This window comes from Macaca fascicularis, chromosome 2 (genome assembly GCF_037993035.2).
Source record: "Macaca fascicularis isolate 582-1 chromosome 2, T2T-MFA8v1.1".
Lineage (NCBI taxonomy): Eukaryota > Metazoa > Chordata > Mammalia > Primates > Cercopithecidae > Macaca > Macaca fascicularis.
Genome location: NC_088376.1, coordinates 2,499,345 through 2,514,591, shown reverse-complemented (window position 1 = coordinate 2,514,591; position 15,247 = coordinate 2,499,345). Strand labels below are relative to the sequence as shown.

The window sequence follows — 15,247 nt, the reverse complement described above, 5'->3', positions numbered from 1 at the left end:
TTGTTGAGATGGGATTTCGCCATGTTGCCTAGGCTGGTTTTGAACTCCTGGCCTCAAGCAATCCTCCTGCCTTGGCCTACCAAAGTGCTGGGATTACAGATGTGAGCCACTGCACCTGGCTACTTCACCCTAATCACCTGGCATCGCATGCGTAAAATAAGGACGTGCTAAAAACATGCTGTTCATGTCAATACCCTTCAAAATAATGAAAAATGCAGCATCTTAAAATGTGTATAAACTCATAAAGATCAGAACAAAAAAAATTCTATTCTTTATATTTTTCTCTTCCCCCTCCAAAAACTAATAATTCTTAGTGTCACTGGTAGGTAAACCTGTTTCCTTCCAAACATGAACGCCTATGACAGAGAAATAACAAACGAAGCCATTTCTCTTTGATAGCCTCATCATTCTTGTGCCACATACTCTTAAATATATGAATGTACAAATGGGATATTCAAGGAAAAACTTATTTCCAACATGTGTGCAATAAGAGACATCAGATCAACTGCTCAACTCCCACATTACAATTACATATAAACTGTTAGAATCTTAATTGCCTTGTGGCTTTGGTGGACACCAGACTTTTTATTCCCTGTGAAGGACGTGGTGCCAATGATTGGATGTGGTTCTATGTTATTTATGTATACTTTTTTAAATAAGTAGAGTAGAACTTAAGAATAAATAAGTCAGTACTGATAGCATTCACGTTGGTCAGGAGACTTCTGACTCTTCTTGCTTGGCTAGAGATGGCATTGATAAATCTCTTGCTGGACTCTGTGTGCTTGATGGGCCTTTTAGTTTTCTTCCCATTTTCTGGCTCATAAGCATTTAGTTACCTTTTATCCTCTTCCAAAAAAAAAATTTTTGTTTGTTTTTAAATATTCAGCATTAGCAACTTTCTCATAATCATTTTGGTTTACTTTTTAAACAGTGACTTTTCTGTTAGCTCATCATAGCCAAAAAAAAGAGATAAAGGAATAACTATGGTCAGGCCAAAATAAAACGAAGATTACTTCCTAATGAATAAAACGTAATTGAGCAGCAAAGTAGCATTAAATATCTTTTGCTGTAGAGCACATAATACTTGGAAATTTTTCTGGAAAAATGTAGATTAGTATAAACAAATGTTAGCTTCGTTTGTACTGTAGTAGTAACTGATTTGCCTTTTTTTGTCAAGTAGCATTTTTATTTTTAGGTATAAATGAACTATGCTCTTTGAAATTCTTAAGTATTTTCAGTTGCAAAATGTTAGAGTTTATTCAAAAGTAGAAATTCACTTTACATGAGATTAAAGTAAAAATCATATACAAACTGCACACTGTGGCCATAGGAGTCAGCTTCCACAGAGCTGCTGGGCTGGGCCTTTGTACACACAGACAGTAGACATCCCTTTGTTTTGCCCCTCCTTCTCTTCTTCAGCAGTCATTCAATGACAAGCGTAAAAAGAACCTCTTTTCCCGAAAATTCCCCTTCTACAAGAACAAGGACCAGAGTGAGCAGGAAACAAGTGATGCTGACCGTAAGTATGTGGATCCAGTGGTCAACTGAAAATAAAATGGAGAGGGACCTACTGCCCTGCAGTTGGTTGTTACCATGGAGACAGTTTCAAGAGCTGCAGCAGGTTGCTAATTGTCTTCAAGGGCAACTTAACAGATATAAATTAATTTGTATGCCTATCTTAACTTTTTCTGGTACCTTAGGAATTCTTAATTTAAAGCAAACATTATTTTCCAGTTATATGTTTATAATTTGAACATATAAATATGTATAAATCAATGCAATTATTTGAAGGAAAGATTTTTATGAAAAACACTTCACATTCATACATTCAAAGAATATTTTAGAGGAGGAACATGAATACATGAGAAGCTACCTGTTGATTTCTAGGTATAACATTGCTAGTCTTTGATACTGGATTCTCTGGAATCATTCCATTTTATCCTATTTCTTCATTATATGTAGACCATCTGGATTTTACTTTTAAAATAGCAAGAAATGGTCTAAAATTTTGCTTCTCGCCCTGAATCAGCCTTCCTGCTAGAACTTTCATTCTTTTGGTAGGTTACAGTTAGCAGCTAGCTCATTTCAAAGTTCTAGAAATCTGTAAAAATGCTCTGTAAGATAGATGTACCTGTAATGGTCTTGGAACTGTCTCCTACTGTAGCACCAATTTCATGCATTACTGACAACTATTTTCTTTGATTATCTTTTTATTGCTTGCTCTCTGGGGACTACCCTCTACAGGAGATCCCTGACGACATGGGATCAAAAGGCCTGAGTAAGTGATCAAAATACTCCCAAGTTATTTTTTAACCTCCATCTACAGACCTACCTTATTCAGATACGTTTGGAGATTCATGGTAGTGCCTTTCTGGCATAAGGAGGTGTATGATTTAGATTGCTTTTAGAATTTGCATGTTTATCACATGCTTGGGACTTTTATTTCTGTAATACATAATTTTTGTTTTTATTTTTGTTTTTCACGTGTCATTTGAAAAATGCTCATAACTGTATTTTCCTTTTTGTAATTTTTATGACAGTTACTTTTGCTAGGAACTTTTAAAATATAAAAATTTTTAAGATTTTGTTAAGTGTACCCTCATTATTAGAATGTAGAAATATGCTTCTTTGGAGTTTTATGTTCCCCCTTTTTTTCTGTTAAAATAATTAAAATTATTTTGATTATGTGTTAGAAAAGCATTGCTATAATATAAAAACATAAAACACAATAGAATACTATGCAAGTAGCAGTTTATTGAGGGGATAAGTTGTGTATCTCTTTTTTTTTTTTTTGAGAAAGTTGTAAGTTACCACCGGAGTGTAAGAACTATTTTGTTTTTCCTTTAGCTAAGATGTTGCCTTTGTTTTTGGTTTTTGTTGCTGCTGTTCTTGTTTAATTTTCTAGCTAGTTACTTAATCTTCATGTAAAGCTTCACACAGGTTCTAGTATGTAGAAGTCATTCAATAAATGTTGGAATGAATGAATGAAGCAAGAAGCCATTTTAGCAAATAAAATTTTTAATTTGCGCGTGTTTTCAAATTGCTTAACTATGAAAATTTACCAAACATTACTGAGTAACTTGAGGTTACAGTGACTCATAGAAGTAATCTTTTAATCTCATGTTTTCTAAATGGTTCTTTCTGTTTAGATTATTAAACATTTTGAAACTTCTTTGTTAACTCATTGATCATTAAGCATATAGCCAATATCTTCTAACTTTCTAAGACCTACATTAATAAGCATTAAATTTTACATGAGGCATTTTTCTGATTTATGCTAAGTTTATACTGGAATTTTAATCTAAACTGTAGGTACTTTTATTTCAACCGTAGTGATTTAAGTTTGTATTAGATTGAGGACAGTGTGTTTATGTACAACTCTTTCTGTTAGACACACTTTGTTATTTCTGCAGGTGCCTTTATAGGATTTAGTAAGGACCACAGATTTCCTATCAGTAGTGGCACGCATTGTTTAATCTCTTACGTTTGGGGAGAATTATCAATGAGAACCTCTAAAACTGGAAGATACTAGCACAGTTTATGTATGCAATAGAATTTATTTTGAGATTGATAACATACTTTAGAGGTGGTATGGATCAACAAATGGACCCACAGATTTTTCTTATCTGTTAAGTGAACAGAGACATAGGAAACTCTTAGAAAAAGAAACTAAATGAAGAATTTGGTTCCCGTATTGATGTTACAATAGATGATAATTATACCTTGACCCTATATCTCTGGTTCTAATTGAAGATTGGGACTTTGGAAGAGAAATAAAATGAAAAATAGTAACTGATTATCAGACAACATTATTCAGAAAAATATTTTATTTTCTGGAGAGTGACCTAAGATCCCTTGAATAATAGATTTCTGTGCTTCATCTCACAGGAATTAAAAGAATTTATTCACCTGGTAACTTGATCATCAGATCAAGATTTTATTCAGAAAATGTTGGAGAAGACAGAAAAATATCAGTAAAATTCTAAAACTGGATATGATGGAGGTTATCACATAAAATAGATGACATAAGGCAGTTGACAAGGTGCCCATGATTATATAGTAGTAAATACTGGGAAGAAGGATGTGTTCAAGGACATTACGTGAGGCGTCAGTTGCTTATATTCTAAAGTTAAGAATATAGGGCATAAACTAAGCAAAATCTTGAGAGACTTTAATATAAGAAAATAAATGCAACTTAATATAGGTAGTTATCAGGCCTTACTGGAACAAAACTCAAAGAACCCCAAGCAGAGGTTAAGTTACTCCAGGGAACCCCACCTATTGAGGAGACACAGAATAACACTAGAATATCAAGAAAAAAATGTATATCTGCTGTAAATTCATACAACCTATGAAAAATGGGGTATTTAATTGAAGAGCAGAGAAACAGAAGCGATACCATAGAATGCTTTGTATAGACATGAATTCATTTGTTTTTTATTCTGAGAAGAGGAGAGTCAGGTAAATTATTTATTTGCCCTGTTGACAGTAGCAAAAACAGAGAAATTGTTTTATCAAACCTAATTTTGCTAAACAGAACTAATGAGAGTACGATCGAAGTTTGGGAGAATGCAACTAAATCATCATTTGTGAAAAGCTAGAAATAAAAGCCTGTGCAGCTTTTATGCTTTAAAGGAGGTAATTTTGAAAAAGTTCAGGGGACTAAAACTAGGTAAGATTCCTTTAACAGAGACTGAAAGGAAACATAACTCAGTAAAAGATACATAAGGTACTCAGAAGTAAAATTATGACGTAAGATTTGAGACAAGGTTTGTTCTTATTACATGTAGCCCTTCCATTTTTACAACTTTCCATTTTGTACAACACCTCAAAAATTTCCTCAGGCACATAGGTTTCCTGCTACATATGTCTTTTCTTTCTTCTCATTTTAAAGACGTACACATAGTTGTGCAGAGCTTGTAAATGCCAAAAACAGACTTACCTTCATTTGCATTACAAATAGGATGTAAGAGTAGTATCATTGCTTCAGATTGATGATGTAGTATTAGAGGAGAGCCAGAAGAGAAACATGATATACTCTATCAGGAAGAAACGTTTGAGTACAATGATAAAACTCGGTTAGAGAGATTTGAAATAGATCTGTTCATCAAACATCATAATCAGTCTGGGCGCGGTGGCTCACGCCTGTAATCCCAGCACTTTGGGAGGCTGAGGCCAGCAGATCACCTGAGGTCAGGAATTCGAGACCAGCCTGGCCAACATGGCAAAACCCCGTCTCTACTAAAAGTACAAAAATTAGCCAGGCATGGTGGTGCACACCTGTAATCCAAGCTACTCAGGAGGCTGAGGCAGGAGAATCACTTGAAGCTGGGAGGTGAAGGTTGCAGTGAGCCGAGATCACGCCACTGCTCTCCAGCCTGGGTGACATAGCAAGACTCCATCTTTAAAAAAAAAAAAAAAAAAAGCTATCAAAAACAAAATAAAAATAAAAACTCAAAGAATGTGTTTGTATCATGTATGCCACAGGGATAATATCTTTACACTATTTAACAGGTAATAAGAAACAAGCTAACTCTCCATTAGAAAGCTGGACAAGAATGCTCAAAAGATGAGCAGATGAAATAAGCATATAAAAAATGTTTAATTCCTAGTAGTGATAAGCAAAATGATGTTTTACCCGTCACTTTGCAGACTTTTGTTTAAAAGGAAAACCTGTGACGAAGAGAGTTCTGCTGAATGCCTGCTTTTAATGTATCACAATTAGGAGTGTAAACCGGCACAGCCTTTGTGAAAAAGCACATCTTTTGACCCACTAAATACTCTTCAAAGAATTTATCCTAAGGATGTAATTAGAGATAGAGATAAAGCCTTATATATTAGAATGCTTATTATAATATTATTTAGTAATAACAGCAAAATAAAAAATTAAAACCGTGGCAAAATGCCTTACAATTAGGAAGTGCCTGATAAAGTATGATTTATCCATACTATGTAATATTCCATAACCATCGAAAATCATATTTAAAGATAATGACATGGGGAAATGCTCACTATATATGAAAAAAGTAAAATATGAAACTACACATATTGTCTCAGTCTTATAAATAAACATATGTTTGGAGCTATTTTAAATAGTGTTACTTTGAACATTCTTAACGCATGTCTTGTGGTAAGCATATATATGCCTTTCTGTTGGGGAAATAGCTAGGAAAGGAATTGCTGGGTCATATAGATACACTTTTGTCCAGCCTTAGTAGATATTGCCAGTTTTCCCAAGTAGTTTTCCCAGTTGGCCCGTTCCTAGTATATGAACCCCCGTTGCTGCATATTGTTGTCGATGCTTGACGTGTCTGTTTTGTGTTTTCACTTTAGCCATTCTGGTGGATGGTAGAGACACCCTTTGTGGTTTTAATTTGCGTTTCCCTGACAAGTAATTAACTTGAACACTTTTCTGTATGTTTATTGGTTATTTGACTGTCTTCTTCGGGAAAATGCTTTTACAAGGAACATTTTCAATTATCAGAAGAAAAACATTTTATTTTTCTAGTAACATTCCAAACAATGATGATGATGCTGTTCCAAGGACCATACTTTGAGTAGTGAGGTTTTATTGTAGAAGAGCTAAGTAGGATGATATTTGAAAGAATTTGCAGAGTTTGATTGTTGTATAGCTTTTGGCAATCTTAGAGGGTTTAAGGTGAGTAGAAGAAATCCCAAAAAAACAGATAGTGAAGAGATTTTGGTAACTTAAACTTTTTATTATATAAATATCAGATACATTCCATAGTAGAAGAGTAGTAAAAATAAACCCTGCAAGTATTTGTTTATCCTGCTTTCATAATTGTCAACTGAAAATTTACCAATTCTGTTTCTTCTATACTCCCACTTATACTCCCCTCCCTTCACCCCATTGCAATAACTAATTTTTCTTTAGTTTACAAACTAGAGATGGCAGAGGGTGATACCAGTGCTAATATAAACAGAATAACTCTTTTTTTTAATATGGCGTGTTTCTGGGAATGAAATTTAAGGAAATAGGACAAAAAGTTAAAAGGTATATATAAATGACATTCATAATTGTTGATACTTGTGAAAAATGGTTTAAAGCAAATAAAAATATCTAAATAATAAATAGCAAGGTAAATAATTTATCAATCTAATAGAATATTATACACCAATTTTAAAGTATTGCTATCAAGCCCATGTGGTGACATAGAAAGAAATATTTTAACATAAGCTTTTAAAAAACCTACCATTTGACCAGGTGCGGTGGCTCAAGCCTGTAATCCCAGCACTTTGGGAGGCCGAGTCAGGTGGATCTCCTGAGATCAGGAGTTCAAGACCAGCCTAACCAACATGGCGAAACCCGGTCTCTACTAAAAATACAAAAATTTGGGTGTGGTGGTGCACACCTGTAATCCCAGCTACTCAGGAGGCTGAGGCAGGAGAATAGCTTGAACCCGGGAGGCGGAGGTTGTAGAGAGCTGAGATCTTGCCACTGCACTCCAACCTGGGGAACAGAGCAAGACTCCATCTCAAAAAAAAAGAAAAACCTACCATTTTACATGTGCTTACATATATTAGTGAATTCTTCTTGCAATTTTTAAAGTCCCTGCTTTATTTAAAATGTATGTAATCATGATTAAGAAAGTTATATCTTGTCTTTGAAAGTTAGAATAACAGACTTATTTTTCGTTATGATAGCAGTTCAAAAATCTTATTTAATTTGAAATCTTAAGTTCAACCATTCACTGTACGTTTTAATAGTGATACTTGATTTTAGGAGACTCTGTGAGTGGTATGGTATAGCAGATACTTATCTTCAAACTTTTTTCTTTTTTGTTTTTGTTTCTTAGGGACAGGATCTCACACTGTCACTCACGCTGGAGTGCGGTGGTATGTTCATAGCTCACTGCAGCCTGGAACCCTTTGGCTTGAGTGGTCTTCCCACCTTAACCTCCTGAATAGCTAGAATTACAGACATGCACCACCAAGCCCAGCACTTTTTTATTTTTTTTTTTTTCCGCCAGACAGTGTCTCTCCATGTTACCCAAGCTGATCTCGAACTCCTGGTCTTAAGTGATCCTCCTGCCTCACCTTCGCAAAGTGCTGGGATTACAGGCGTGTGCCACCATGCCCAGCCTCAAACTTTTTTTTACCTTAAAAAATTTTATTTCCACCCAGGCGCAGTGGCTCATGCCTGTAATCTCAGCACTTTGGGAGGCCAAGGCAGACGGATCACTTGATCTCAGGAGTTCAGTATCAGCCTGGCCAACATGGTGAAACCAATCTCTACTAAAAATAGAACAATTAGCTGGGCGTGGTGCTATACACCTGTAGTGCCAGGTACTCAGGTGTCTGAGACACAAGAATTGAATTGCTTAAACCTAGGAGGCAGAGGTTGCAGTGAGCTGAGATCGTGCCACTGCACTCCAACCTGGGCAACAAAGGAAGACTGTCTCAAAAAAAGAGACTGTCTCAGAAAAAAGAAAAAAAGAAATTTCCAGCTGTGTGGTGTGGTGGTTCACACTTGTAATCCCAGCACTTTGGGAAGCTGAAATGGGAGGATCCCTTGAGGCCTGGAGTTTGAGACCAGTCTGGGCAACATGGTTGAGACTTGTCTCTTTTATTAAAAAAACAAAATTTTAGCAGGGCATGGTGGTACATGCCTGAAGTCCCAGCCACTCTGGGCTAAGATGGGAGGATCACAGAAGCCCAGGAGAGGAGGTGGAGGCTGCAGTGAGCTATAGTCACACCACTGCGCTCCGTCACACCACTGCACTCCGTCACACCACTGCACTCCTACCTGAGCAACAGAGTGAGGCCCTGTCCCTTTAATTAAAAAAAAAAAAAGTTAAAATAAAAATGTCAGTTTCCCTGTCTCGTTGAAAGTTTTATTTTTGTTTTTTAGAAAGAAATCTATTAGTCTTTGTTTAATGCAAGGGGGATATTTATTGAGAGAATACTTGAGATCACATTTACATGGATGAGGAGCGTGCCTGTGGTTTACTAAGCAATGAAATCGTGAAACGGGTCACCTTTAAGGAGGGGATAGGCAGTTTTTGGCTGGGTGTGTTTGTTTTCATTGTCTTTTTTATGTTTTGCAAAGCAGCCACTGTCAGTCTTATCAAAGCAGAGTTTCTAAGAAATATTAGTTGGTTTTAAAATGCAGTGCCACCATTGGTGCATTCCCTTCCAGCCAAGACATTTGAATTTATGACTTCTAAAATCCTTTATCTGTATGATCTCAGAAACATGGATTTTCATCTTCAGAAACAGGAGTGAAGCTGGACTGAAAATAAGATGATCTCTTTATTTTTAATTACAAAGACATCCCTTCTATCTGCTTAAATAGTTTGTCCCCTTTGCCAGTTACTGCCGTTTCAAAAACTGAAATAGTGCCAACTATTTTCTCCATTGGGTTTTATGTCTACATTTGGACTAATTCAGGATCACTTTGCCCTTTTGACATATTCTAGTTGCTATTTATAATAGATTTGTTCAGAAACTGTGTTGTACAAAAATAAGACATTGTCCTTAATTACAGGTGTTTTCCTTTGCTAATATTTATTATTTGAAAAAAATAATATTTTTAAAGAAAATAAAAAATGCTTTTAAAAAATTATTTTGTTATATATGGCTTATATCGCAACATTTTATTTTGATTATTTGCTTTTTAAACTCATGACACTGTTTTCTTTACTTTTTTCATTGTCCTGCAATTTCAGAGCATGTAACTTCTAATGCCAGCGATAGTGAAAGTAGTTACCGTAAGTGTCTTAAGTTACTTGTTCTTTTGTAATCTCGAGTAATACATCCTCTGCGGGGGTGGAGGGATTCTTAGTGATACGTTCTAAAAACTTAAAGTTATATGATCTTTATTTTAAAATCAGGGAGAGACAAGTAAAATTCTGTACTTGAAAAATCAAATCATACTATATATGTAGAGGTTAATTTATAAAATTTTAATACTAAAAACGGTTTAGTATTATTTGTGTACATGATATATATGTATATGTATTTTTTATAAGAAGCAAATAGTTAAATGAGGGAAAACTTGTATTTTGACATTCTGTTTAATAATTCTGTTTTTAACATGAGCACTAAAACAGTATCTTTCAGTAATGCTAAATTATCATTAGCTTTATTTCCTTTTTTATTCTGTCATCGGTACTGATCTGGGTCAAGTTATTGTTTATCATCAGCACTTGGTGAACAGAAGAAATAAGGGAACATTTTCAGTGATTGCCCGAAAAATAATACTAATTTCTCTTTTGCTGTTTTATATTCTTGGTTTTATTAAGTGAACTGCACAAGCATGTGATGTTTTAAACAGACTTGGGGCATGGGAGAAGGGGAGGGTACATAATATCAGTTGTAGCACCTTAAAAATTAAAATTGCTTTTCTAACTTTCTTTTTTTACTGCTGTCTAATATGAAAGTAATCTTGATTACAGATGAGTATGGCTGCTCAAAAGGTCCATCCTGTTAATATCAGTCCCTAATACTTTTTCATGTTGACAGTATATACTTTTAACCATCATTCATTTGGTTGATTATTTTTCTACATAGTAGTTACTTAATGATTTTTTTTGGTGTGGAAATGATTTCCTGTATTTCAGCATTTTATTGCTTATAACCAGAACCCACTATAGGGTAGTTGAGTGGCTTTCTAAAGAGGTAATGAAAGTATATACTGTCTGTCTTACCATTTGCATGAATTATTAAGGTGTGAAATATTCAAATTGCATGTGTTTGCTAGTATGTAAGCCATGTTTTACATCCAGTACTTTAAAAAGCAGCTTATAAAATACCAGTTTTATATACTTTAATAATAAAATTGAAAACAAATACACACTTTTAAAGCAGAAAAGAATGTTTATGCCAATGTATGGATTTAAAAGACCTACAGCTACATACATATAATATAAACCAATCGCAAAATTCGTGGTAAAATTGTTATAGGATCTTGGTAAAGAGAAAATCTTCAAATACATTATCCAATATTGATTGCTTTCATTGAACCACTTGAGTTAACATAGTCTTTTCTAATTTTCAGTGTGGGGTGAGGGGGGTGTGTGTTATTTTAAAACTAGAGTTTTTGGCCGGGCGTGGTGGTTCATGCCTATAATCCCAGCACTTTGGGAGGCCAAGGCGGGCAGATCACCTGAGGTCGGGAGTTCAAGACCAGCCTAACACAGAGAAACCCCATCTCTACTAAAAATACAAAATTACCCGGGCATGATGGCGCACGCCTAATCCCAGCTACTCGGGAGGCTGAGGCAGGAGAACCGCTTGAACCCGGGAGGTGGAGGTTGCTGTGAGCTGAGATCGTACCATTGCACACCAGCCTGGCAACAAGAGCAAAACTCCATCTCAAAAAAAAAAAAAAAAAAAAAAAACAACTCTTAGAGTTTTTAACTCTTTTTATTTCTTTACACTGAATTCAGATATAATTTGTAGACTCTTTCATTTAGAATATTTCCTAAGCTCTGAACCTTTGATTTAACCTTTAGAAGCTTTAACTTCTTGTGCTTTTAAGGTCAAAGCGAATATATTTATCTCCTTTACTATCACTGTGGTTTATTTTATTGGAAGGATTTAGTTTTATCTAAAGCTCTTTTTGACTCACATTAAATTTATTATTTTTTACAAAGTTGAGTTAGTGAATTTTTTCATCAGTGAAATAGTAACAGTAGTTTTACCTTTGCATTTATAATTTTTAATTTTACGATGTAATTATTTTAAAAATAAAATATACTGTATTCAATATTATAGTTGGTGGAACTAAAAAAGTAGCATGTTTTTAATAGTAACAAGTTACCTAATATGTATATAGATGATAGATAGATAGATAGATAGATAGATAGATAGATAGATAGACTGCTCATTAAAGCATTAATCTTTAACAGATTTAATATTTCTTAGATTCTAAGTAAATATTTCTTAGATTCTAAGTAAACATAGCATCACAAATGAAGATTTTTAGATTTGATTATCTATAAAATATAATATTGATTAAATAGCCCATTTGTATTTTGTTTTACATTTAGCAAACTCACTTTTATGACTTTATAATTTGCCCCCCCCCCTTTTTTTTTTTTTTTTTTTTTTTTTTTTTTAACTAAATCTTGCCATAAAGTACCTTTCCATATCTTTGCCATTTTCTCAGGAAAGTTGTAGTAATGTCTAATGTTGTTCATGAAGAATTAGATGAGCATCAATTATCTTGACACATTTTTCATCTGTGCCTTCACTTTCTAATAGGTGGTCAAGAAGAATACGTCTTATCTTATGAACCAGTGAACCAACAAGAAGGTTTGTGAAGACTATTGATGTTTTATAATCTTCTAGAAGAATATACTTTTTAATTTGGAGGAAAAAAGTCTAATACCCCCAAAAAATGTTATATTAGAATTTTTTTTACTACATTTATATGCAGAAACTTACTACATGTGTTTATGAAACATAGGTTACTCCACAGTATATTAGAATCTAGTCATTTCATATTGACTTTTATATTTGTGTTTTATTTCCTAAGCAACTTCGTTCCAGTGTTCTTGTTAGCATCACTATCTTCCAAATAACCCTTTTTTGAAAATCTTGGAAGCATCTTTGAGCCTTCTCCGTTCCTCCTCCTCCTCATCCAGTTAGGTTCCGGGCACTGTTTATTCTACTTCTTTCTTATGTATGACCTTCTTTTCTTCCCTTCTCTCACAGTGTTAGTTCTCAATCTCACTACCAATCTCCATTCTTCCAGCATGATCCCATACAACCCAGAGTTCATACTTCTGTTAGATCATCTTTTTAGAACACTACTACTGGGATTATATCACTTCCCACATCCAATTTCTTTTCTGCCCTTCTTTGCTCTGCTTCCTTACAATTTCTACTTCAGAGCCATCTGTAAAACACTACACTTTATGCTTTGATTTGCAATGTAAAGAAACATTATCTGCTAACATACCAAATTTAACTTGATTTATCAATATGACTTCTAACAAGACTGAGTAGAGTTTAAGATCTTAGTCAAGATTATAAAAGAGCAAGTTATGCATCTTTGGTTGATGGTAGAGTGAGATGGAGAAAGAAGAAAAAAAATATTTAAAACAGTTAAGGATATTTTTGTTCTGTAGTGAAATAAAATACATTGATATTTGTTGACTGTTTATTCCTTTTAACGTGCAGTTTATCTTTATAGTTAATTACACTCGGCCAGTGATCATACTGGGACCCATGAAAGACCGGATCAATGACGACTTGATCTCAGAATTTCCCGACAAATTTGGATCCTGTGTCCCTCGTGAGTAAACCAGACAAAAACATTTCATTGTTACTCTTAACAATGCCTGTCACTGTGTGTGGGAAAAATAGGTAGAACCATTTTTTAACGGTTTGTACCTATTTTATCAGTTACTCTTCCATCCTCCATATTGTTGTCCTTTCTCAGATTTAAATTAATCTGTTGAACTTTACAAAACAATGATATAAGTAGAAAATGGATTTATTGTGGGTTTTTTTTTTTTAATATTAAACACTTCCCCAAGTTTTTTTCTGTTAAAGATACAACTAGACCAAAACGAGATTATGAGGTAGACGGAAGAGATTATCATTTTGTGACTTCAAGAGAGCAGATGGAAAAAGATATCCAGGAACATAAATTCATTGAAGCTGGCCAGTATAACAATCATCTATATGGAACAAGTGTTCAATCTGTGCGAGAAGTAGCAGAAAAGGTAAGCATCAGACTAGTCCCAGAATATAGCTGCTAATCAGATATGCCTTTGACAGTATGAAAGAGTGGTAGGATAGATACAGCATTAATTAGTTTTATTAACGTAATGAATTTGCTTACCTACATGATTAATTTTTGGTGGCTCAGGAAAGTGCATACAAGATAAAACAGGTAAATAAGGTAGACAAAGAAAGTGAAAATAGGAATGGTAACATGAATGTAAGAGGAGAAGTTATTTTAAGGTCATTTGCTAGAGATAGACCTTTGTTTAACCCTAACCCTCCAGCATATATTATAAGGAGATAAGGGCCAGGTATGGCAGCACACCCTTATAGTCCTAGCTACTAAGAAGGCTGAGTTGAGAGGATCACTTAAGCCTGGGAATTTGAGGCTGCAGCGAGCTATGATCATGCCACTGAACTCCAGCCTGGGCAACAGAACAAGACCCTGGCTCTTAAAAAAAAAAAAAGAAAAGAAAAGAAAAAATCAATAAATCTAACCACTTAAAATTTTTAAAAACTTTTTTTATGGCCAAAGAACTTTTCCAAAAACTATTAGAAAACACCATTAACAATGTCAAAAGACAACTGACAGAAAAAATTTGCAAGAAGAAAAGGGCTAATATTCCCAATATATAAAGAACTCATAAAAACAGGGAATAGAGACCAGAAACCCAATAGGGAAAAAAAAAATGGACAAAAGATGAGAATACATAGTTCACACAAAAATAAGATATAAAAATGGCCTTTGTACATAGGATATGATATCCAACCATTTCAAATGAATAACTACATTGAAGAGGGGAGAAGGGAGAAGTCTTAATCCCAGAGATTCTTTAACACAAGCTGAAGACAGAAAGATCTGTAAACAAAATAAAATTCTAATCAGTAGGTTTGTTGGGTGGAGTGTATGGTCTTACAGTTCTGAAACTAATATATATTCTAGGGTTGAGCAAATAAACTAATGTAATGACAGTAGTGGGAGTGAGGTTTGACTGTCAGAAAAAGGGAGAGGATAAAATGAACTCTGATAATTGGATTGGAGATATTAGATAATTAGAGCTATGAATATGAACCCATGAATTGTAATAGAGTAGATCTAGAAAGATGTGTATTTACATATACACACACGTATGCTTATTTGCTCTATCCACTAAGAAGACCTAAAAATAACCCTGAATAAGCCATGAGAATATCTGGTGCCCAGGTCTTGGCTTCTAAATATAATTCGTTAATTGAAAGATTCAGGACTCCTTAGAGAAATGGCTGATTCTGGGGCCAGGACTGGAAAAGTGCAAGATGAGCCTGTAACATTTTTGCTGCCAGAAAAACAAGGGAGCAGTCCACGAGTGATGAGGGTGTGTAAAAAGGCAAGGAACCAAGCTGTGGGGTCCCCCACTGGCCAAGTCTGAGATAATTTGAATATCAAGATAAATGATAATCACAGATTATAATATATAGAGTAAAATTAAAATCCTAGACTCCATAATGAAATAAACACAGATGGCCCCCAACTTAGAATGGTTCAGCTTTACAGAGGCGCAAAAGTGAT

At 34.5% G+C, this 15,247-nt stretch overlaps 1 protein-coding gene across 48 annotated transcripts in view; it reads left to right on the top strand.

The window, feature by feature from the left end:
- The window catches only part of DLG1 (discs large MAGUK scaffold protein 1), a 280,046-nt gene that overhangs the window by 244,930 nt on the left and 19,869 nt on the right, over window positions 1–15,247 (top strand). For 12 of the 48 annotated variants that reach the window (XM_065539664.2, XM_074030717.1, XM_015444876.4 and 9 more), the window contains 6 exons: window positions 1,420–1,519; window positions 9,690–9,731; window positions 10,404–10,439; window positions 12,229–12,279; window positions 13,163–13,264; window positions 13,525–13,697. In XM_065539664.2, the coding sequence (XP_065395736.1) occupies window positions 1,420–1,519; window positions 9,690–9,731; window positions 10,404–10,439; window positions 12,229–12,279; window positions 13,163–13,264; window positions 13,525–13,697 (504 nt within the window). Of the gene's footprint in view, window positions 1–1,419; window positions 1,520–2,244; window positions 2,279–9,689; window positions 9,732–10,403; window positions 10,440–12,228; window positions 12,280–13,162; window positions 13,265–13,524; window positions 13,698–15,247 lie in introns of those variants that run through there. The other 36 variants (XM_074030719.1, XM_074030716.1, XM_065539677.2 and 33 more) reach the window with 13 other exon arrangements.